General features: G+C 39.4%; 1 protein-coding gene across 3 annotated transcripts in view; it reads right to left on the bottom strand.

The window, feature by feature from the left end:
- Positions 1-18,059, bottom strand: part of SLC17A6 (solute carrier family 17 member 6) — a 39,532-nt gene extending 21,473 nt beyond the window's left edge. The window contains exons 1-3 of one of the 3 annotated variants that reach the window (XM_086385610.1): positions 17,222-18,059; positions 14,353-14,605; positions 12,625-12,743 (exon numbers count right to left, since the gene is read on the bottom strand). In XM_086385610.1, coding sequence (XP_086241736.1) covers positions 12,625-12,743; positions 14,353-14,605; positions 17,222-17,307 — 458 coding nt within the window. In that variant the 5' untranslated portion in view covers positions 17,308-18,059. Of the gene's footprint in view, positions 1-3,186; positions 3,343-12,624; positions 12,744-12,918; positions 13,057-14,352; positions 14,606-17,221 lie in introns of those variants that run through there. The other 2 variants (XM_086385612.1, XM_086385613.1) reach the window with 2 other exon arrangements.
- Positions 18,060-24,437: the final 6,378 nt, after the last annotated feature.

Here is a 24,437-nt window from a genome sequence, read left to right as displayed (position 1 = left end):
GGTGTTAGGAGTTGGTCAATGATTGTATTAGTCTATCATGCTTCATAGGATTGTTGTGAGGCTAAAAGAAACAATATACCTAAAAGGCTTAGACTGGTGCCTGGCACTAAAAATAAATCCGTAAATGTGAGTCAGTCAGGGAGAAATAATCACAGCCAATGGTATTGTGCTAGTTGTGTGCCAGTCACTGTTCCAGATTCTCATTTTAAACTAAAAACTATATTGGAGGGCTACTACTACCATTCTTATTTCATGGATAAAATAACCAAGTCCCGGTGAGTTAAATAAGTTGCTGCAGTCACATAGACACTTTAAGTGGAGAACTGTGTCTTATAATGACTCAAGTCTGGTTGTAGATTCTAAATACTTAACCCCGAAGCTATATTGTACTTTAATAGGGGCAGAACGAATACTAGCCCTAACAGTGCCAGCAGCAGCAGATAAAATAACAAAAACTCTGAAAGACCAAAATGTTATTGAAAGATGAATGGTCACAGCAGTGGGGAGTGAGAGAAGAATTCTATTCTGTCTCTCCTATGGTTTGTCCGCTTATTTATTTTGTGTAGTTGACTTACAACATTATACTAGCTTCAGGTGTACAACACAGTGATTAAATATCTTTATAGATTAAAATTCATGCAAAGTCATTATAAACCAATACCCATATTTCCTGTGATGTGTTTTACATCCTTGTAACATTTAATGTATACCTAGTAGTTCAAAGTAGTTAAATAGAGAGCTCATTTGAGGGGGGTTTTGTCCTTTTATGAACAAAATCTAAGCTTCAGAAAAGAAGTCAAAGAAATAGGAAAACTGAGTATGGAAAAAAAAAGCTCTGGAATGTAACATAGTTTAGCACTATGATTTCCAGAGTTCCTCATGTATGAACATCACCTTAAGGAGCATGTTCAAACACAGAGGGCTGGGCCAGAACTTCTGATTTCCTAGCTTGGTATGGTGCCTGAGAGTTTGTATTTCTAACAAGTACCCTGGTGGTGTTGATGTTGCTTTTCCTGATATGAGAATAACTGATTTAGCAGTATTATGCTGGATATTCCCCCCAGCCTTCACAAACGAGACAGATCTGGGGCAAGGGAAAGGCCCAGAGAGAACAGAGCTTGTCATAGCTGAAATAAGAGCCTTGCCTTTTATTGTAGAGGGGAGCAGCAAGGGTGAAGTGGAAACACCCGCTGAAAAGGACAATCTCCTTTATAAAATATAGATTATAAGGAGATCATTCAGTCAAGGCCACAAGAGAAGGTCCTCTGACCTGGTTTTGATTGTCCTCATTAACCAAATTGGGGGCTTCCCTGAAAGCTCAGTTGGTAAAGAATCCGCCTGCAATGCAGGAGTCCCCAGTTCAATTCCCGAGTCAGGAAGATCCTCTGGAGAAAGGATAGACGACTACTCCAGTATTTCTGGGCTTCCCTTTTGGCTCAGCTGGTAAAGAATCACCTGCAGTGCAGGAGACCTGGTTTGATCCCTGGGTTGGGAAGAACCCCTGGAGAAGGGAACGGTACCCACTCCAGTATTCTGGCCTAGAGAATTGCATGGTCTCTATAGTCCATGGGGTCGCAAAGAGTTGGATATGACAGCAATTTTCACTTCAGTTCATTAACCAAACTGATTGAGTGGCTGCCATATTTTCCTTTGGGACATATAAACAGTAGAACATAACATTAGCTAAGAATACACATTCTATGGTTACACTGTATGAATTCAACTTCCAACTCTAATTTCTTACTAGATCTGATCTTGTGCAGTTGTTACTACTTGAATTCTCTAAGCCTTACCTTCTCCATTTGTTAAATGGAGATAATGTATCTTTATACTTTAAGGGATTATCATGAAGATTAAATGAATCAATTATGAAAGGAGACAGTATCTGGTTAACAGTAAGTGGTTTATAATATCAGCTATCATGATATAGAAACTCCCTAACATTCAACAGAGTTCTCCAGAGAACTGTTATTATCTGTCTTTTTCCTCCAGAATGTTTTTGTTCTAATTAATAATGCTATTTCTGTGACCATGGATTCAAAGTTGTCCTGTGTCATCCTGAAATTCTAGAAGCTTAGAGTGCCTGAATCTTAGCTCTCATTCTGAGGGCACACAGTATGGACTGAAATACATCAGTCCGTCAATCTGTGCCTCAATAGTCTATTTAAAATATCTGACAGGAAACAAGCAAACAAAAATTGACAGTCTTCTTCAGATCAGTTTGTTGTCTTGGTATCTCCTACACACTTGCCTTCAATACCTACCCACCATACACACACACATGCACACTTTTCTTTTCCAACTGTCTCTCTCAGATATTTCTAAAGCACTGTAGATCACTTTCAAAAGACTTACCCCAAGATCCTCCATATTATTTGTGTCTCTTGGACAACACAGTCTAGATCTTTTATTTCTTCAAATTCCTAGATGGTAGCAGAATACTTTGCATGTGGCATGTGCTTAAGAAATAACCACCAGCTCCTTTTGTATAAAGATTTTAAATCCAGGGAAGTGATATCTTCCCTTCCCTATATGTAGGTGATAACAGGTCTTTCTTTCTTGAGCCTTCTTTATCCCAATAGCCTTTAAGATCAATTGACCATTTATTTGTTCCTGAGTCTTTGATGGGCACAAACTACTGTTCTGGGTATTCTAATAATCCTAGAAAGCTGAGTTACTCCCTAGAATAACTGTAGGATAGTAGTTCTGGACTAATAGAATTGAGACTATTCCTGTGGATAAATCTGCACTTGAAATAGCAAATGCATGGCCCAGTCTGGCCTCACCCTTAAATATTCCAAACAACATTGTGGGATATACTACAATCAACTGCCATTACACTTTCTATTCAGCACATCTTCCTCAGCTTCTGAAACGACTCTCTTTAAGCTCTACTTTCAAAATCAAATTAGGTGGTAATGTTTCAGAGGTGATATACTGTCCTCCTAAAGAATTTCTCCATTTACCAGTGCTTAATGTAGTTGTGCTTGTTGTATTATGCTTAACAGTCATCATTTTTGTTTGGCTTGATGTTACCGAAACAAACAAATATAAGCATGAACATAAGAAGTTGAAGAAATAATAAATAGATTATGTATTAAGAAACATTTACCACTTGTGTGTGTTTTATTTCCCCAGCACTAGTCTCGACTTTGACACACAACTGCATTTGAAAATAATACCCACCATCATCTGTTTTTCAAGTTTATCCTCTGATCAAAAGACTTCTCTTCCTTTTACCAGGTAGTGATCTTTGGGAAAGTTACTCTGCTATTCTGTTCAGTTCTCTGATCAGGAACACAATGTCTTTGAATATATAAGAATGCCTGCCTTATAGAGTTGCTGTAAGGAAGAATGATGATATATAAAAAGTTTAGTGATATGTATATTTATTAATTTAATTCTAATTGCAATTGCATCTGCCTCCTGAAATGGAGAACTAAGAAAATTATGAAGACAATTTATATTTCATATCTGCTCTCTTCCCACCCCCAATACAAATGTACTGTTTGTACTGTTTAGGGAAAAGAAGAGATTTTATACCTGAATGATCTACCTCACATTGATTGAAAAGCTCTTCTGATATTCATTCACCCCCTCTCCACTTTACATGATTAGACTGTCTCTTCTGTGTTGCTATGCAATAGAGCTGGCTTTCTATTTTCCCCCATTTTAATATAAGAGCTAGATTTCTGGATTCATTTTAACTATGAGTTAGGAGAAGGTTGTACTCTACAGTATCATATGAGTTAAACAGCCATGCTACTGCTTGACTTCAGGAGCTCAAAGGAAATATTTATTTTTCAGGTTCAATTTTTATAACACTTTCGTCTTTTGAAATTCCACTGTAGCTTTCTGCAGGTGGGTTTTCAATGTCTCATCATAGGTTAAATGTTAAACTGTAAACTGTAAATACTAATGTATTTCATCTGATAATATTTTAATGAATTGATGATTATAGAATATACATTTAAGATATTATTCAATATAATTAACCAATTACACATTTGTAAAATTAATCCAATTTCTGATCCATAGCCTGAGTTTTCCATTTGTTTTGTTTTTTGCTTTATAATCCATTTCAATTAAGAAACTCATGTAAGGTCTGATGACAGCTTCTTCCAAATAAAGGTGAATAATGTGAAGAAAAATAAATATTATATTTTACATAAAAATATTTTGTAGAAATAAATTTCCCCAAATAAACATATTTTAATTTTAAAATAACTTGCTTAATTTTCTGACTTGTAAATGTACATTATCAATAATATCAGACAATATTTATATTAGTATATGTAATATCAGGCAGTATATTTATATTAGTATTATATATAAAAACAAGCACTCAATGCAAATTCTAGCAAATTATACTAATTTTTTAGCAATGAACTAAACTAAAATATTGCTTTATCTGAAAAAAGTCAATATATGTAATCATTAATTAGATAAATATTGATGAACTTGAAGTTCCAAGTAGTAAGAGGACTTCAGCTAAAATTATATTTATTCTGTTTAAAGCCTTTGTCCTTATAGTTGGCAACTAAGGTGCTACCTAAAAAAAATCCACTCCTGGTGTAAATTTTGGTTGAGGGAAAAAACAAAGAAATATGCAAAAGTAAATATAAAAAAAAAATCTTAACTTTTCTATGCCTGAAGAACAGGATTAGAAACTAATTCATGCTCTAAATGTATCAAAGAGCATCATTACAATATCTGTGAAATGAAATAACAGCCATTTGCTTATTAAGATTGCTTTTCAAAATGATGAACTACTTGAAAGCTACTTAAAATTGTTTTCCTCATGATTTCCTTTGCAGTAAATGACATATTAAGATGAATTTGATTTGCTTATTTTCAAGTTAAAACCTCATTTTACTTGTTTCTCCTCTGTTATACACACATGTACACACACACACACACACACACACCCTCCAGTGTTCTTAAAGTGATTATATGTAAGAGAATACAATCACTTCATACCGTAAGACAAAAAAAGAGGAAAGGTGTGTGTGTCTGTGTAAGTGTGAGTGAGAGAGAGAGGATGCTCTATATTACAAACAGATTACCAGAACTGAGAAACATACAGTATCCCTGATACAGAAACATCTGAAAAAGCAAATGCAGTTGCTGAAAACCAGCATCACAACCTGCCTGATGATTAACATTCAGCGTGACCCAGAGTGAGTTCGCTGTGAAATTCCCAGTCGTCATCTTTTTTTCTATGACCCATAGTCACAAACAACCTCACATATCAAGCCCACCTGACAAGTATTTGCCTGGAAGAGGTGACAGGAACACTGGTGACTTGTCATTTCTACAGATGATATCTATTTTCCTGGAATCAATCAATCAGTTTCCATTTGGGCAGGGGCTTGTCACTTAACAAGGATCTAGTGTTTCTCACCCCAGGTGGGGCACTAATCCTCTTGGAGAGGATCTGTAGGAATAGACTGAGCCAGGCTGTTTAATGGATTTAATCTAATCAAATCAGGGCTTGGGTGCCTCCCTTTGTCACATCTGATGCTCCCATTCCCAAATTAAAAAAGGAATACACAAGCACAAGCCAGCCCTCTGGGTCCCTTGGTACCTCATTATGTTGTAAAAATGACTTCATCACTCATGACAGAGAAATTAGACAGCCCCAACAGTGGCATATGGCAGCGGGAGAATCATTCTACCAGCTGCCCACCTGACTCTCCTCCTTCAAAATCATGTCCCTCCCCCCAGAGGCTGCTTCTGCACTGCAGTAGTAGAATGTGGCAGCCACAGTGGAAACCAGACCTAGTAAGGGCGGGAGGAGAGGAGACTGGAAGGCGAGAGAAGCCCGTGTCAGCAAACCACGTGCAAACCCTTAGGGACCCCTCCTCCCCAATACATCTATTCATCTCCTGGAAAGGGTATTTCTTTTGTCAGAAGAAAAGAAGGCCTTTTCTGCATTGCCCCAGATACCAAACCTATAGAGCCCACAATGGGGAAATGGCTAGATGTTTGATAGGCAGCCAGATGACTGAAATAGAGATAGTCACCTCTGGCCCTAAAGGACTGGATCACTATGAACTAGTTCCCTCATAGCAAGATGGTGGTATTTTGCAGCAGGCTTTATAGTCACAGTCTGAATTATTTTCTCACCAAAAGGAATTTGTAGATGCTTCTCACTGGAAGAGTTAAGAAACTCCTGCATGCAATCAGTGTTGCAATGGCTAAGTAAGTGTAGAAAACAAAAGATGATAGACAGGTGAGAGACAGAGAGAGTTAGGTGATGAGACTTAAGAATCTATTTCCAATGCTTATTATAATAAATATCTTCATCATTTTATTTTTGTGAAAGAAAATGACAGAATAGTACCAGTAACATTATTTATTTCTGGGCTTGAAGTATGAAGGCATTGTGTTTAAAGTATCTTTGTTCCTCTTTCTGAAAATCATTCTCACAAAAGGAGTTTTCATAATCAGGCAAGCCAGAATATTTACCTAAAGTATATCAAATTCCACTTTTATAAATGCAAATGCACATTAGTAAACAGTTCTATAATCCATACATTAGAATTTGTTAATTTTTAAGTATTAATCCTCTCTTCTTTATAGCAGTAGTACAAATTGAGCTGTATCAATTAGAGTTGCAAGCAAGAACCTCTTTCTTCTAGACAAAGGGTCTAAACTATCCCAGTCATGCTCAAATCTCTACAATCTTCTAGAAGCTCAAACTGCCAAAGGGCTGGGTCAGTAGAAAAACTTCCAAATACCATGGCTTTTTCCTCCAGAAAAATCACACTATTTGTCTAAGTCATTATTACGTATTTGCCTTTTGCAGGGAAAAGAACAGAATCACTGTGTTATGGCTAAATCATTTGGGAGCCAGTACACACACACACAGATATAGTATGTTTCTCCTGCCACAGAAATCTAAGAATCCCTGGGGCTTGCTAAAGGCTTCTCTCTCTAATTCATGGATTTCTGTCCTGGATTTAGGGTATGATAGATTATAGGCACTCATTCAGAGAGTAGAGGGCTCAACTTGCTACTGAAAGTGAATATTGCAATAAACCATATAATATCAGGCAGAGATGTCAACTTTCAATGCAGAGAGAGGTTGCAGTCATGTATTACTGGACATCTGAGTTTTAGTCACAATCTCTTTGTGACTTTGAACAAGTCACCACCTCCCTGATTTTCTATTTCCTTTCCCAATGAGAGGATCAAATGAGTTGAACCCTCAGTTCAGTTCAGTCACTCAGTCGTGTCTGACTCTCTGCGACCCAATGGACTACAGCATGCCAGGCCTCCCTGTCCATCACCAACTTCCAGAGCATACTCAAACTCATGTCCATCGCGTCGGTGAGGGCATCCAACTATCTCATCCTCTGTCATCCCTTTCTCCTCCTGCCTGTAATCTTTCCCAGCATCCGGGACTTTTCAAATGAGAGTTCTTTGAATCAGGTGGCCAAAGTATTGGAGCTTCAGCTTCAGCATCAGTCCTTCCAATGAATATTCAGGACTGATTTCCTTTAGGATGGATTGGTTAGATCTCTTTGCAGTCCAAAGGACTTTCAAGAGTCTTCTCCAACACCATAATTCAAAAGCATCAATTCTTTGGTGCTCAGCTTTCTTTATAGTCCAGTTCTCACATTGATACATGACTACTGGAAAGACCATAGCTTTGACTAGATGGACCTTTGTCGGTAAAGTGATGTCTCTGCTTTTTAGTATGCTGTCTAGGTCTGTCATAGCTTTTCTTCCAAGGAGCAAGTGTCTTTTAATTTCATGGCTGAAGTCACCATCTGCTGTGATTTTGGAGCCCCCCAAAATAAAGTCTCTCACAGTTTCCATTGTTTCCCTATCTAGTTGCCATGAAGTGATAGGACTGGATGCCATGCTCTTAGTTTTCTGAATGTTGAGTTTTAAGCCAACTTTTTTGCTCTCCTCTTTCACTTTCATCAAGAGGCTCTTTAGTTCTTCTTCACTTGCTGTTCTTTCTGTTACCAGGAGTTCACTATATGCTACAGATACATGTGATGGTCAGTTTGTTATCTGAATAAAGAACTGTTTTCTCTTTAGCAAAAGTCAAGTTAGAAACCCAAGAATACCTGAAAAGATAAAATGTTCCACTAGGAACTGAACTCTCTTTGAATAAAGGATAGGGGTATGGGAAATAATCTTTAATTTTTATCAGAGAAGTCTAACCTCAAACTTTTATGGATTTATCTAAGCACATTTATAATGCCTGGCTAGAATTCAAAGATTCCATATACCAAAATTCTATAATCCATATACTGTTGGCTAAATGTGTTTTTTAAGACAGCTGTTTACAAGCCTTTACATGAGACTTATGGCACTTTCAGCAAACAATAATTTTAACTATGAATAATATGTATGGGAAAATAATTTTAAAGGCAGAAATCTGATATGAGAAAAGAGCTATTTTTACCACAAGAGAAATAATCTTTTTGCATTACTAATTCTTAAGGCAAATTTAAACACAAGTGATACTGAATGATCAGGGCTTTTTTCTTTCATTTTTTTCTGAATATAAAATGCTATTAGAAATAAGTAACAGTCAACAATTATTAAGTACCAGGCATGCTTAATAATTTTACACATATTCTCTTATTTAGGCATCATGATAGTCCCAGCAGGTAAATAGTTTAACTAACTCCTTTTACAGAAATACAAACCGAGGCTCAGAGAGTTTAAATAATGTTTCATGCCATTCGATTATTAAGTAGTATATTCAGGAGTCTGAACACAACCCTATTGGCTTTAAAATCTATAGTTAAAGTGTGAAACACTTTGTTGAGATGTTATTTCATTTACTCAACAAGTATCTATCATAAGCCAGGCACTCTTTGAGATGCTAGAGATATAGTGGTGTTAATACATGACAAAATTACTTGCACTCATGGAGCTTACATTTTATTGTAGAAAAGCAGTTATTTCTTAGTTATAGATCACTAAGAAAAATACTGGTATGATAGCTGGCAGTGGTGCTACATAAAAAATTAAAGCAGAGTTGGGAAATCAGGAGGACAGGAGCAGAAGAGGGAATGTTTTTAAATAGAGCTTAAGTAATATTTCCACCTAGACAGAGGCAAGAATAGTCTCTGTGAATACAACATCATCCACTAAAAACATAATGTTGACCAAACTTTCTTTGATAAATCTGACCTTCTTTGGTTATGCCTTTGCAAAAATTTTGTTGTTTCTTCCACTAAGTCATTGACCACGCTCCTCATCACTCTCTAAATACAAGATAAAGATCGTTTTTAGTAATTTCACATTTGTAAGTATCTGAGTTACCATGAGCCCTACGGTCTTATTGTTTAAAGACAAAATTAATTTGCCCCCAATACTTTGTAATCACTGTATTAAATATGTTCTCATCTAAAAACATTACAGATTTTGTAAGAAATCTTCCTTTGATTCCCCATTTTAAAACCCTCTGTAGAGGGAGTTGATGAAATTCTTCTGTCCAGGGTGTGCAATAGCTGTTTGAGGAAAGGTAAAGAAAATAATGATTCAGGAGCTTTCCTGGAGACTCAGTTTCCTTCCCCCCACAACTCCCCTACCTCTTCTTCTCAATGAGCAGAAAAGCAAGAACTGAGAATTGGACCAGAAAAAAAAACAAACAAGAAATCTGTATTCTGACCAAGAGTGGGGCTGTTTTTGCTTAATTCATAAAATGGAGAAGCCAAATCATTGCTGTTTGTTTTTCATTGAGAAATCTGCCAGGAGGTGTAACCAGAAGCACTTCTCTCTAGGGGAGCTGTCTCCACATGTGTCAGTTCCTCTACTCCAGTTCCACCCACAACAGTGATGGCAAACACTTCCAAAGAGAGCTTTTTGTACACCAAGAGGGAAAGGACTCTGTCCCCAGCATCCCACTCAAGGGAAAGCTTGTTCTATTATTAAATGATCTGTAGGGAAGGCAGAATGGGTGCACAATGCTTGTAGGTGGAAAATGGGTCTTGGTATGCTGCTTTTGCTGTTTTGAAAATGGAAACATACATCTTTCAAGCCAATTCTAAAAATTTCTAAAACTTTATGTTAAAAAAAGTCTTCTAAGATAAAATTCTATGTAGCATGTACAGGAGTAATGGACATTTACCAACTAGTCAATGAAAGTGTCTCTGGGTGATTAAGTTATGTATGATTTTTATTGTCCTTTCTTTTTGGTATATTTTTCCTATTTGATATGTAACACTTTTATAATCAGAAAAGGAAATGTTATACATTTTAAAACCTGTTTTCACAAGAGGTTTCCAGTGTATATTTCTCATTGTATGCTTTTAATAATATTTTAAAAAATATTAAAAATAAAGCAGATAATCAAAATCTTAAAAAGTGAGCAGGTTCACATTCTTATCTGTTCACAATATTTTACAAAAAATTTTGACTGTTTTCTGTGCCTTGGAGAACACAAAACATTGTATACGAAAATATTGTTCCTCTCTCCTAAATATCTACTTAAAGATACTGTGGTTTTGGATCCAAATAAAAATTCTAAACTTCAGGACATTTTCTCTTGAGGAAAATCTTCAAATAAATTAGAACCTGAGTCAGCATCAGTCTTTTCTTTACTAGACATGACACAAGTGATAGCAATGAGCTTGCATTTTTTTTAAACCTAGAAAAACCTGTTTACTGACCTCCCAGTGTTAGAAAGAGTGAAAGCTAAAGCATCCCTGATGTTTTTTCCTGGCAGGAAAATGTTAGCATTTTAACATTTGGCAAGCTGAAGGTTTTGACTCTGAAAAAAAACTTAAAGGCATAGTCATTATATTTTTATTTCACCTTTTATTGAGTTTCCTTTCCTTTTTTTTTTTTTTTGGTGAATTTATGCATGGTTTTCCACTGAAGTGAAAAATATTTTACATATGTATGTTTGGGGTATCTTTCTGGGAAATTTATTTTGTTTTGGAAAATAGTTTTAGGAAAAAATTATTGGCACTGCATTAGGGATATAAAAGTCAAAATGTAACATATCTATTGCCAGTAATATTTAAGAAAATATTCCTTTAAATTTTTCTGCCTTATGTCAATTTTTAAAATTTATCCCATCCATAAAATAGGGTTCTCTACACAGTTAATAATTTTCAGTTTAAACTCATATCATTTTTAAAAGTATATATTTTTTTTATCCTGTTGAGCCTGTATTAGCCATCACAATGTTAGGGTAAAGACAGTATTCAAGAGGCATTATTTCTAGTCTATTGCACTCTCCTCTTAACATTTTGAGAACAAAAATCCTCACCCTAGGGGCATTAAGCTGAAAATAAATTCCCAAGAATCTCTCCCTAGGTCTTGGAGATGACTGAGAAATTTGGGGCAGGAAAACACCTCTCCTGGATGGGACCGTAGGTGACAAAAGCCAGGGAAGGGGCTTGGGAGATGTCACTGAGGGATGAGAGACCAGTGTAGGGAAGCAGAGAGGAGATCAAGACTAGAGAGGTGCCCAGTTCTAGATTACTTCCCAGGAAAACTTAAACTTTGGTGGGGAGAGAGAGAGGTGAAGTCCTAGGTATAGGCTCTGAAACATGACCCAAAATCTTTATTTGGGGTCTCTATGCAGCGAATGGGCTTCCCTGTTGGCTCAGAGGGTAAAGAATCTGCCTGCAATATGAGAGACCCGGATTCGATCCCTGATTGGGAAGATTCCCTGGAGAAGGGCATGGCAACCCACTCCAGTATTCTTGCCTGGGAAATGCCATGGATGGAGAAGCCTAGCGGGCTATCCCCCACGGAGTTGCAAGAGTCCGACAAGACTTGGCGACTAAACCACCAACCACTATGCAGCAATACCAGCAAAGGCAGGAGCATCTGTTCTTTCTCAGCTTAACACTTAGATTTAAGGAGTACTTAGTTTTATTTATCATAATGAACACAATGAAGCAAATGAAGCTGATTCTCACCGTCGGAGGGCCAGGCTATGCTCCTTGACACCCCCACCCCATCAGTCGTTTTGCCTCGCATTTCAGGGTGCCTCTGCAGGTGCCGGCAGGGGCACTCTTGAGGGCTGGCGCTAGGACCCCGGCCGCCGTCACCACCGCAGCCAGGCTGGAGGGCGCTGGACGCAGCTGAGCGCCTTCCCCACCCCGCCCCTACTCCGCCGAGCTCATTAACAGGTGGAATCGCACCCGGGGCGCCTGAAATCCCGCCTGGCTCCATAGAAACAAATCCGGCAGACCCAGAGCACCATCTGGGCGGGCTTTCGATGCGCCCTGCCAGGAGGTCAGCATCACACGGAGCCGTGGTACCCGAGGGATGAGAGGAGAGGCGCGCAATGACGCCCCCACCCTTTGTGCACCGGGCGGCACTGTCTCAGCTGCCCGGCTCCCCGGCCGGCCTCAGCACCTACCAGGCCTCGGGGCACGTCGACCATTTCACCAGAAGCCGGTTACACCCGCGCTGGGAGGGGGCGGCGGTAACCTGCACCCACATCCTTGAGGGCGCCTTATTCTGGAAGGAGGCACCATGTTCCAGCCCCGATAGTGGATTCCAGGGGACTAGGAGACCTCGTCCGGGAGTTCCCCAGTCCCGCGGAGCTCTCGCCCCGGCCCCAGCTTCCGCTACCCCTCGGGGGGTATAAATCCCACCTCTCTGCGCCCCCGTCGGGCCCCGGAGCTTTACCTGTTGGCTGCCAGCCGAGAAGCGATGTAGCCGCCTGGAATCTGTGTGATGATATAGCCCCAAAAGAAAGAACCGTGGATCATCCCTACGGTTTCCGGGTCCCAGTTGAATTTGGCTTTCTATGGAGTAGGGAAAAAAGAAACAAGTGGAGGGAGATCGTTTAGTCAGGGCTTTGGGCTAGAAATTCACGATCAGGAGTTCTCTGCGTAACGGCCCTCACCGCCCGAGATACTCCCTGACTTCTGGTCGTGGAGATGGCTTAATGTTCGTTTCCTAACAAAATTAAATCTATACCTTCTTACAGAGAAGAAATGCCTCTTTTCACTGAAAAACGTGCTCGTTTGAAATGGATTCATAGCGAATCTGGGCGCCTTGATTTTGCTCCCCGACAACTGTCTGGCAGGTCGGATCCCCTCTATGAACGACGACCCGGCAGGGCTTGAATTTGGGAAATGACTCTCCACGAGGAGATTCTGTTCGCTGGCGGGGGACGGAGACATCTGACGGGGGTCCATGTAGCCCAGGCCGACGTATTCGGCTGCAGCGGTGGAATCGCTGGGAGAATGGAACCCAACTGGGAAAAAGCTAGGGAAGAGGGGGTGGGGAGCTTGGGATGAAACGCGCGGAAGTCGGAAGAGCTAGTGGGAAGGATGGTGGTCCCTGTAAAGTGGGGATGGGCCTGGGCCAGAAAGATTTGGAAAAGCCCAGGGAAACCGGGGAAATCAGTGGAGACGGAGGTGGCGCTCAGGGGTAGTCTGAAGAGCAGGAGAGGGGTGTGTCTGAAGGTCCGAGCCTAACTCCGCCCTCGCCAGCGTGGCTTGCCATCCAAGGTGAACCTTACAGTAAACCCGGGCTAACTATCCGCACAGGAAAGGTGAAAAGGTCCTTTTTCGGCGTGGGAAACTGGAGACCCTGTTTCTGCCCCTTTGAATAAAATTCTGAAACCAAACGCCCTTCGCAGGATCTCCAAGAATAACCCAGGGCCCATCAGCACTCACAGTATCCCATCCACAGCCCATCCCGAATTTATCATCCCAACCCCCAGCCCTTGCTCTGCCAGACTTAAATTCTCTCAGGTCTCTTTACAGGAAGTCTCCGGACCCGCGGCTTTCTGTGACCTTGACTTTGACCTCCCGCCACCCTCTCTCTAGGCACCACTCAACGCACATTGTAAGATTACGGGCGGGCGGGACTGGATTCCCGGTGACCCTGAGCCTATCAAGCTCTTCTTTGTCCGCCAGTCAGGGCGGCTCCTAAAGACCTCTCGGCTAAAACTGCCCATATGTGTGCACAGTTGCTTTGATTTGTTTTTCGGTTTTGTTTCATTGTGGTGATTAAGAATGTTGGTCGAGAATTGTAGGGAGTTGGGGGAAATAATAACTGATCTGCTGCTCTATTCCTCCGGGTAAAAGAAAAATAGTTCGATTTAGATTTTGCGGACGGTATTAAGGATCAACTCTTTGTATGAAATCTCTATCCTCAAAAAGCTATTGAGCTTTTTCCACTTTACTATTTTCCACTTTGCTGGGGAGAAAAAGAAGGCCCAGAGAACAGAAGCGGCGTGCTCCAACGTAAACAGGGATCGATAACATTGCCGCGGCCCCATCTAGAAGGGCAGGGCTAGAGGGGGCCTTGAAGGGGCAACCACGCCCTCCGCATTCGGCGGGGACAGCGAGGCTCAAACAGGTGAAGTGGGTCTGCGACACCACCGGGCCAGCCGTCGCGTACCTCCTTGATCACCTTGCCCCCGCGGTGGATGGTGCTGTTGTTGACCATGTCCACGATGGCCACGCCCAGGTTGCAGCGGATGCCGAAGGAGATGCAGAAGCCCAGGCCGCTCATGATGGCGATGATGTAGCGACGCGGCAGGCCAAAGCACGTGCAGTCGCACAGCGGCGCCTTCTTCTCAGGCACCTCCAGGGGCTTGCCATCCTCCGTCAGCTCGATGGTCTCCCCGGCGTCCTGCTTCTTCTCCAGCACCCTGCGCGGCACAGCGTGGGGAGGCAAGGACGCTGGGGGTTAGGCACCCCATCCCACCCCCCCTACGCCGGGACCATTCCCAGTTCCCGGAACCCGTCATATCTGGGGGAGGAGGGCCCGGACCGCCTTCCCCACCCTCAGGAATTAGGGAGCTGGGGTCACACCAGACTTCAGGGACTCCCAAGCTCCCTCCCTGCGGCCGCATCTCTTCAACTTTCAATATTTTATCTTCTCTGGCAGCCAATCCCCCTTCCCTCGGGGATTCACCCCACAGTGCCTTGATTCATATCCATCGCCTGGGCCTGACTTTCCTGTGGGGTCTGCAGTTTGGAAAAGAAGAGTGACCCGAACGGTGCCTTCTCAGCACCTGTGTAGACGCCTCCCAACTGCAGCGCTCTACCCGAGTCGCTTTCATACAGCCTCCAGTCTCCCGAGGGCTGCTCCGCGGCGGCGGGCCCAGGCACACTCCTGCACCCGCGTACCCCTTCCTTTCCTGCTAAGTTAAACCCCCCCGGACGGAGGACGCCGGGATACCGTCCCGGCTGAGCCCGGGAGCCCCCGGGGACCAAGGCCTGTCCCGTCCAGTGTCCACGGGGAGGTCTGCGAACGCTCCGTGAGTGTCATGCCCTCTCCCTTCCCGTTCCTCTAACCCCAGGATGCCAGTTCAACGTTTACTCTCCTGTGACACAGCTTACTCTTTTCCCTCTTTTTACTCGAGTTTGAAACAAAGGCCTCCGCCGCATATGGCCGACACCAAAGCTTCCTACCGCCAGAACATGAATAATTAATTATTCACAATCTTGCGTCATTACTATCTCAGTTACAAACACCAAAAATGTCCTGGGCCCATTTCCAAAGACAATGCGACTCCCAGATACACGAACGCGCCCCCAAATCAACTCCAGGAAGATGTCCCACATCAAGGTAGAAGACACCAGATTTATGTTTCTGTTTGTGTGTTTTTTTTTTAACTTGTTTAGTGTTTCACAAGATTTCACCCCTCTGATTCAATCGCTCTGGGCTTTGTCCTTGGGGGAAGGGGAAAGTAGAGTGATGGAATGGTTTAACTAGAAGCTGAGAGTGCTGTTCTGGTCCACAGTATATCCGTGAAATTTCTATTAAAAAGAAGAGGAATGTGAAGGGTAACACATCGTGAACCTTTGAGATGGATATTTAAACAAAGAACCTCTCCGTTTACAATTTGCAGATATTTTCCAATCCACCATGTATCTTGCCACACAGAATCATTTTCATACACATGGAGAAAGCAAAATAGATCAATTTCAAGAATACCTAGCTTGGGAGACAGCTGTTAAGCAATTTGAGGCTACCAGGAAAAAAAATCAGACTTGCAAATTCTACAAAATATAAACTGGGGAATAGATCATAAAGCTAACTGTAGCTATGTTAGTACTTATTCCTAAAGTCTAATTCCAGCATTAGAGCATATGGCAATGTATTTATTTTGGGAGAGTAAAGTTTCATTAATGAAATTTTTTTTCACATTGGCTTCATATGCTCATATATGCAAAGTTAAACTCTGCACCTGAACTCCCCACTGATGGCAGTTGGGCTGGGAAAGAATAGCTCTTTCCAGGGCATCTGTGGAACTGCAGGGCCCTTGCAGTATTTACTGCCGCATAGGTGCATGATGGTGCCTACAAGAAGCCCACCAGAGCTGGAGAGATTGGGAAAACTGGGACGTGCATTGGTCATTTTCTTTACATTTCCTATACATTTCCAAAGGCTTCAATTTATCAAGTTTGAAGATTAGCACTCTCTTAGAATCGTTTCTCCTTTTGTTTCTGCCCTTTCTTCTTGATTTTGCTCCTATTATTAATAAAATGTGCATTTGTTCCATATTCTTGAACAGATTTAAAGTTATTAAATTTACAGAATAGTACAGTGACTACAGAGAGGATTTAAAATTTTAAATCATTTCTAATACTTCCAAAGTCATTTGGCTGATTATTATTATGGCTCTTCTTAAAAGCACTGTGATATTTCCCACACAAGAAATAGACATCTAAGAGAGATCAAATAATTAAAAATACACATACATTGTTTCAGATTTAAAAAGAGGAACTGCTTCTGCTATCAATTATTGATATATTTTGATTATTCCTTCAGTACAGAAGGAAGATTTCACTGGGGGATTCTCCACTCAAGTGGTTTTGAAACTAAGACCCAGCTTTCTTTCTGCCACTACTCTTCAGAATTTTATTAATTTTTTAGGTGGTGTGTTCTTTATTCCTTTTTCTGCATTAAAGGAATTTAATTTGGTGTCACTATAAGCAACAAAATAAAGGCTCTTTGAACAGGTGCAGGTCATTTCTCAATTGTAAAAAGGATAAATCCTCAGTAGGAAAGGACAAGAATCTGCAGGTACCAAAGCAAAAATCACACACACACACACACAAACAGCAGACAGGTTAATTTAGTGCAACATTCCTGAATTAATAAGTAGGTTTCCAGAGCAGCCTCACTTCAGCAATGAGCAAAAAGAAAGATTTTCTGATCGTATTACAATCTCTAAGCAACCAGGGTTTAAAGAAATAGCTCTGCAGATTTTTTTTCCTGCTGAGTCCCAGGCAAACATAGGTTTGCTTTCCCTTACCTGTAGATCTGGCCGAGGGATTTTCCAGCAAAATTCTTTAGCCCCTCTTTTCCTGGGGTCAAAATCCTTTGTTTTACCGACTCCATTCTTGCAAAGCTTGGTGTCGGCTCTTGCCAGATTTACATAGAGATCGCTATGAAAGGCGAGAGTTGCGCATATTGTCTTAATCGCTTAAGGTAGTTGTAGGTTTTTTTTTTTTTCCCCTCCTCAGCAGAATGGTATCGGTGTGCCTCTTGCTAGAGTGCGAGTGAGAGAGGGGAGGGAGAGTGAGAACGAGAATACAACAGAATAGCTGCATGCAATCCACGGGTTTCCTAATAGGAGAGTTGGTAGACACAATCAGAAAGTCTCATTGGAAGGGGAGGATCCGGTGGCAAAGGGCGCACGCAGTGCCATGGTATTTGAGCGGGTGCAGATGAATCCTTGTCCTGGAAGTCAGTCCACTCGAAAACAATATAAGTCCTCGGTTTTAAAAGCCTTGTTGCTGACAAACCCTCGGCCTCTCTAACGCGGGTGGAAATATCACAGAACCCTTGTGTAAGGACGAAGTCAAAAGAATAGTACTTTTTAAAATGGTACCTTTGCTGTAAGGAGCAGAGCACTTCCGAAACTCATGGGAGCATCTTAGGTCTCAGGTGAGCGATGCTGCTGTTAGTTTTTCCTTCTTGCCCATGATCTCCTCCCATCACGCCAGCGCAAACTCTGCTCTGCGGTAGAGTCGAATTAAGATGGAGAAAGCTTGCTGCTCTTTGAGGACGTGAGTAAATAACAGATACACCGTTCTGATTTGGGCAGCGTCAGGGAAGATTTTTTTCAGCACCGCTGACAGCGCCCGTCTGGGCGCTTCTTGGCAAAATGGTTCAGCACCACGGACAGAGTAAGTCTTCGGAAAAGGGGCGGTTTCTTTTGGCTAGTCAGGTTGCCAACTTTCTAGGGGAACTGGAAGGATGGCCCTGACCAAGGACCATACTGGGGATTCAGGAATGGATGCTATGGAAACCAAGTGAGAAGATGTCATCATCGCCAGGGTTTGCAGGGAGAATGGTGCATTTAGCTCTGCAAGGGAGAAGGATTTTATTAAAAATTGACAAGTTACTTCTAGTTTGCTACATTTTGCCCAGCATGCTGATGCCAACTCTGACTGTTTCGGGGAAGGACGATTACAACATATTTTACTTATGCTTGTGGAATTTGGGGCACCTGGGCTCCCTTTAATATAAATTATACGTATACAAACTGCATAATTATATTGTTCATGTATTTTGTTTTAACCCCTGATAGGTAAGAGGGGGGAAAAAAAGGTAGAAAGGAAGAAAGAGAAGGAGGAAGCAAGAAAGAGGAATAATAGAGACAGAAGAAGGCAGAGAGAGGAGGAGAGAGAGGGTAGAGAAATTTTTTTTTTTTAAAAAGAATAGTTGTTCCTCAGTGATCCTGGTTAAATAAAAGACAAGCAGTTTAATATAAATTCCTTGGAATTGTATGCTTCTTCACTTTTAACTAATTTTCAGCACACACACTACAAAAATATCAATATATTGAGGACATTTGTGGCTATACCTTGTGCTTTTTAACAAATTATTGCTGATTATATTTTCAATATTTATTTTAAATTAATTATAATCTTTTCAAATATAAATTTTTTATCTTGTAACATCTTCTTCTAAAGCAGAATTACAGAGACATTCATGAAAGACATTTGCTCTCAGGTATGTAAGTATGGCACCAATGAATCTACTTCATTAAGCAAAGTGAGGAAACTATGCAAGATTAATGTTAATTATTAATGCATTTGACATGAATCACAAACTTCTTAGATGTAATTCAAGCAAATAGTTACAAAACAGATTGTCCTTGAACTATATTCTCAAAGTCAAAATCCTTGAATTTCCTTTAAACCAACAGGGGGAGTAGATTTTTCTTAGGGATTTTGGTGCCAAATCTCAGAAATATGGATCTAAATACAGAATCATGTAAGAATATTCCCCAAATAGGCCAAATAATACAATGAATATGCATGTACTGAATGGATAGTGGAAACATTTCAAAAGTAGCTGAAGCCATCTGCTATTATTAAATTTAACCTTTATCAAATTATATTTTATTAAGAATTATAGTAAAGAAAAGGATACTGGGGGCATCTTTCTCTTATTTTGATGTGCGCATATATATATATGCGCACATCAAAATAAGTATACTTATTGTATACCAAACAAGATTTTCCTAAAACTCTGAAATGCCTCAAAACAGTATCCATCCCCAAAGGTGATCAACTATAAAAAGAAGGGGAGAAACATTAGACTACCTTCTTCCAAACAAGCTACCTTCTTCCAGCTCATCAGGACTTAACTCATCTAGTGCTTTTCAAAGTATCTGTTTTTCAAATCTTTCATGACCAAATTCATAAAATTTAATTCATTTAGAGATTTCAGTGACCTTGAAGTTCCAGAAAATTATATACAAAACAGAAGTCAGATAAATATCTGTGAAGTTAAGATGGTGATATAAAAAATGATTTTTCTAAGAATTCCTGCCTAAGTTTCAGCCCAAATGACTAGAGATCTAAATCACTGGCAAGCCTGATTGCTGAGTGTCATATATATGAGACACATCCAACATAAAAGCATTGCTTGTAGTGTAAAATAATTACATTCACCTCATTGAAATCTTTGTCATTTGATTCTCTTCTCCATTCTCTTGATGAAAGGGTAAGTGTTTGAATCAGAATTACTGCTAATATTCATTTATTCATTTTAAAGATAATTATTAGTGCTCAAAATTTCACTAGGTTCTGGGACTGTTCCCTGAAAGATCTCACAAACTGCATGGGAAATAGACACATAAATACAATTACAACCATTTATGGGTGAAATTGGACAAGTTAAGTAACCCAGCCTGGAAGTGAAAGTGTACAGAAAATAGTTCAGGAAGTGATGTTTCCTTGTCTGTCTTAATACTTGAAGAGAAATTTAGTCCTATAAAAATGATGACAGTCCAGGAAATTGGGTGGGGAAAGATGATGGCACTTAGATCTCAGCTGAGGGGATATCTTGAGCAAATTCATAAACAAGGGGAAAATGTTGTATGTGAAAAATTACAAGAATTGTATTAGACTACCATTTAGGCTATTCTTAGGTTAATAGCTACACCCAATATAAGAGACATATATTCAGATATTACTTACTAATCTGAAGAAAATGACATATTTTCTTCATTCATGCTCCCCAAATCCAAACATTAAATATGTACCTTTGTGATCTTAATATCACCAGCTTTCATTTTATGCAAGGAAATGTTCATAGTTATACAAATGGTATTAATTTAGGAATACTGAAAAAGTCTTCCATTCTCTGGACACCTTCCCTTACCCTTAATATTCCATCCAATTTTAGCCTTTGAATTGCATTATTAGACAATTCTTCTAAGAGAATTGTCCCCTTTTTCTAAGCACTGTTATCAATAAAAGGAGGTTTCATTGACTATAACTAATGTGTGTAGTGTTATAATTTATAATGACTTTCATTTCATTTACATGATCTCATTTACTCTTTATAATGATTCTTCAAACTAATTTCATTCCCAGTTTCTTTTTTTTTAAAATTTATTTCCAGTTTACTGAGGAGGGAAATGAGAGTTAATGATTTGCCTGAAGTCATGAGACCAGTGATGAAGAAGCAGCATGGATTAGAGTAGTTTTTCACCATTTAAGGCCTTGTTTAAAATACAGATTCTGACTCAATAGTTCTGCAGTGGAGACCAAGGTGCAGCAATTCTAACAAGTTTCCAGGGCTGCACCCCTGGATCATAATTTGAATATCAATGGTGTAGAATAAAAAATGTGAAATCAGCTGACTGTGTTTGGATCCTGGTTCTGCTGATTATCATCCCTGCAACTTTGAATCAGTTACTTAGTTTTAATAAACTGATTTCTTATTTGTAAAAAATGAAGGCTTGCACGTAATCTCTATCGTCCGTTCCACATGTAAAATTCTATGACTTTTTCATTAATTTATTCATTGATGTAGAACAGTATTTTTTCATTTCTTCTACCCTAAAATTTTTGTATTATATTTGAGTTACATGGCTAATAATGAACTGAAAAAAAAGTCCAATGACATAGAGCAATATATTCCTTTCTGAAAGTTCTATCTTCTTATATTTTAAAGAAGTCAATTTATTGCTTGTGTTTTACTAAGTAGTGTTTTATAAGCAACTGTTTAAATAACTATCATCATCATCAAATTTTGTATTCTTCAAAATTACATAAGATGTTACCCAATAGCAGTGTTATAAGTTTGCATTTGTTTATATTTTTGTGTTAGGAAATGCTTTTGAGAGATCATTTAAATGTCTTGCAAATGTTGCCCTCTGGTGGAAGGATATGTTATCAATTTAGAAGCAACTGTCTTTATGTATTAATAATTAAAACTGTTTTCTTTCTCTCCTTCCTTTCTTTTTTCTCTCCTCCTTCTTTCTTTCTTTCCTTTTTTAAAAATGTATTTATTTGGTTGCAGCAGGTCTTAGTGGCAGCATGTGGGTTCTAATTCCCTGAAAGAAAAGTGAAAGTGAAGTTACTCAGTCTTGTCAGACTCTTTGCAGCCTCAGCCACATGGATTATAGCCTACCAGGCTCCTCCGTCCATAGGATTTTCCAGGCAAGAGTAGTGGAGTGGGTTGCCATTTCCTTCTCCAGGGGATCTTCCCTACCCAGGGATCGAACCCAGGTCTCCTGCATTGCAGGGAGACACTTTACTGTCTGAGCCACCAGGGAATCCCTGACCAGGGACCAAACCCCAGCTCCCTGCTTTGGGAGCACAAAATCTTAATCACCAGGGAAGTCCCTTCTTCTTCTCTACTCTTCCTTTCCCATGTCCTTCTTCTTTTTTGGTACTTGTTAAAATCTATACCTACAAATATGAAGAATCCTTTGTGGGCAATATGTTTGCAATTGTCTGACCAAGTACTTAAGTCCTCAGAAATAATTTGGTTGTCTGGGAATCCTTCAGTTAATGAAAGAGTCATTATACTTCACTCAGTTAAGATTTAGAAATGACATGGCAATCATGGGGGTAAAAATGGGCTAATGTTTTCACTCACAATAGAATAAGTTGTAATAACTATAAGTTTTTTGAAATAGTAATGTTTGAGAAGTTTCCTTTTTATCATAATTAATATTATTTATCAATCACTGGTAACGTGTTTTTAAAGCAAATTTATTTTGAAAAATATTTCAAGGAGACTAATTCTGAGGCTGTTTTGAATGCAATAGTTTCTATTCACTATCAACAAATATTCACCCAACAAATATTGCACCCACTGTGGGATAGGTGCTTTCCTGGGGTATAGTAAACTAGTGGACTTAGTATAGTTTATAGCTTTCTATGCAGGTTGTACAGCTTGCATATTCTTAAAGAGAAAACTGCTTTGAGAAGCTTTTTTATAGTATGACTTTATTTGACTTTGCATTCTTTAATCCATGTTCATTCTAATTACATACTTCTTTCAGGCTGAAGTGATGCAAATAAGCTCTAGGATTCATCTGTGACCTTTTTCTTACTAAGGGTTTTTAAATGGACAGTTTTTAGTTCAGCTTTATTTGACTTTACTTTGCAGTGTTAGCTTTAGAGAAATTACCAATAAGTTATGGTACAATTTCTTGAGAACCAGAGATAGAAGAAATAATTTAGTTTGTCTTACTCACATCTGTGTATATAACTACTCTGCACTTTTATATTTAATGGCCTAATATGAATTATTTTTTTATTTACCTGTGGTCTGTCTGATAAAAAATTTGGAAGTAGGAAGTTTTAAATAAATGTACACTGTAATCAAGTATATATATATATATATATATAAACTACCAAAATACATATTAGTCTTTTCTATGTGCATCTTACTCTCTATAAATAACTCACCATTAGAAAGATATACACATTTTATGCCATTTCTTTCTTTGTGTACCCAAGGGGAAAAAATCCTCATTCACTTTCACAGCATTGTGCCTTGGAAAAATCCAAGTGTTAAAGTGAATGAAGACCAACTATTGCTCTTCTAATTCCAGAAACATATTCCTTGTTGTGAATCCCATACTATATACATAGAGCAATGGGATATATTACAAAACGATTTTGAAAACATTAGCTTCTTTAAACTCTCAACATTTTTTTCTTAAAGTAAAAGGTATGATTGAATTTAAAAAATTGGGGAAAAATTAGTAGATAAGAGGTGCCACTTGTAAAGAGAATAAAATAAATACTTCAACATGAAGAAGCCTAAAACAGAGAACACCCTGCCTTAATGTATTTTACAGACTAATAAACAGACTGACAAGTATTATAATATGGAATATTTTTGTGATCTGATGAAATATTACCTAATTGAAATCTCTCTGTCCTATAGGGATGCTATTTTGCTTTCATCATCATTCCAGATTATGGGACATTATATTCCTTGAAGGAAAGCATATAACATTATTGAAATCTCCCACTTGACTACACACACTAGAGATTGTCAAGTTGACTTCTTCACTCTGCTTTCTAAGATACGTAAGTTATGAGTGGCAGAAGGTGAAAAGCTTTCATTTTTAGAATATTTAAAGTGACACTTTACAAAGTAAATATTATGAATACACAGTTTGGTAATGGTGTAGAATATTTAAAATATACAATATTTAACTGCTGTAAGCATACTCTGGTCATAATTTTGGAGAAAAAACAACAAAAAATGTAGTGAAATGCAATGGCGTCTATTAATGTTTTCTAACTGCCGCCCTCTAGTGTTGAAATAGATAATTTTCTTTGCGCTAAAAGGGCTAACCTAACAGCAGGTTGGAGAAGGAAATGGCAACCTACTCTGTTGTAAGCACGCGTTCTGGGAAACAAACTCACTCAGAAAGAGACTGCAGAGAGTGGAGTGCAGTTTATTACACCAGCGGGCCCAAGGAAGAGTCTCCTCTTAGCCAAGGACCCTCACCAGTTTTTGTGAAAATCTTATATACCCTAAGTTATGTGCCCAAATCCACCTCCCCAAATTTCCTGAAACTAGTCTGAACAAAGAAAAAGAAAGATACAATAAAAGTTAACCCGAGATTCATATGCTTTAAGCCTAGGTAGTTAACAGTGGACAGTTATCAATAGGCCTGTGGTCATACCCCAATAAGCATAATAGAATGAATGTATGATTCTATTCCGTTAGATAGATTGGAGATAATTAGGGAGTCT

Source organism: Bos grunniens, chromosome 29 (assembly GCF_055505025.1).
Source record: "Bos grunniens cultivar Pamir isolate PY7600 chromosome 29, Bosgru_T2T1.0, whole genome shotgun sequence".
In the NCBI taxonomy this organism is placed as follows: Eukaryota; Metazoa; Chordata; class Mammalia; order Artiodactyla; family Bovidae; genus Bos; species Bos grunniens.
The sequence above is the reverse complement of the archived record's forward strand: the minus strand, read 5'-3'. Positions and strand labels throughout refer to the sequence as shown.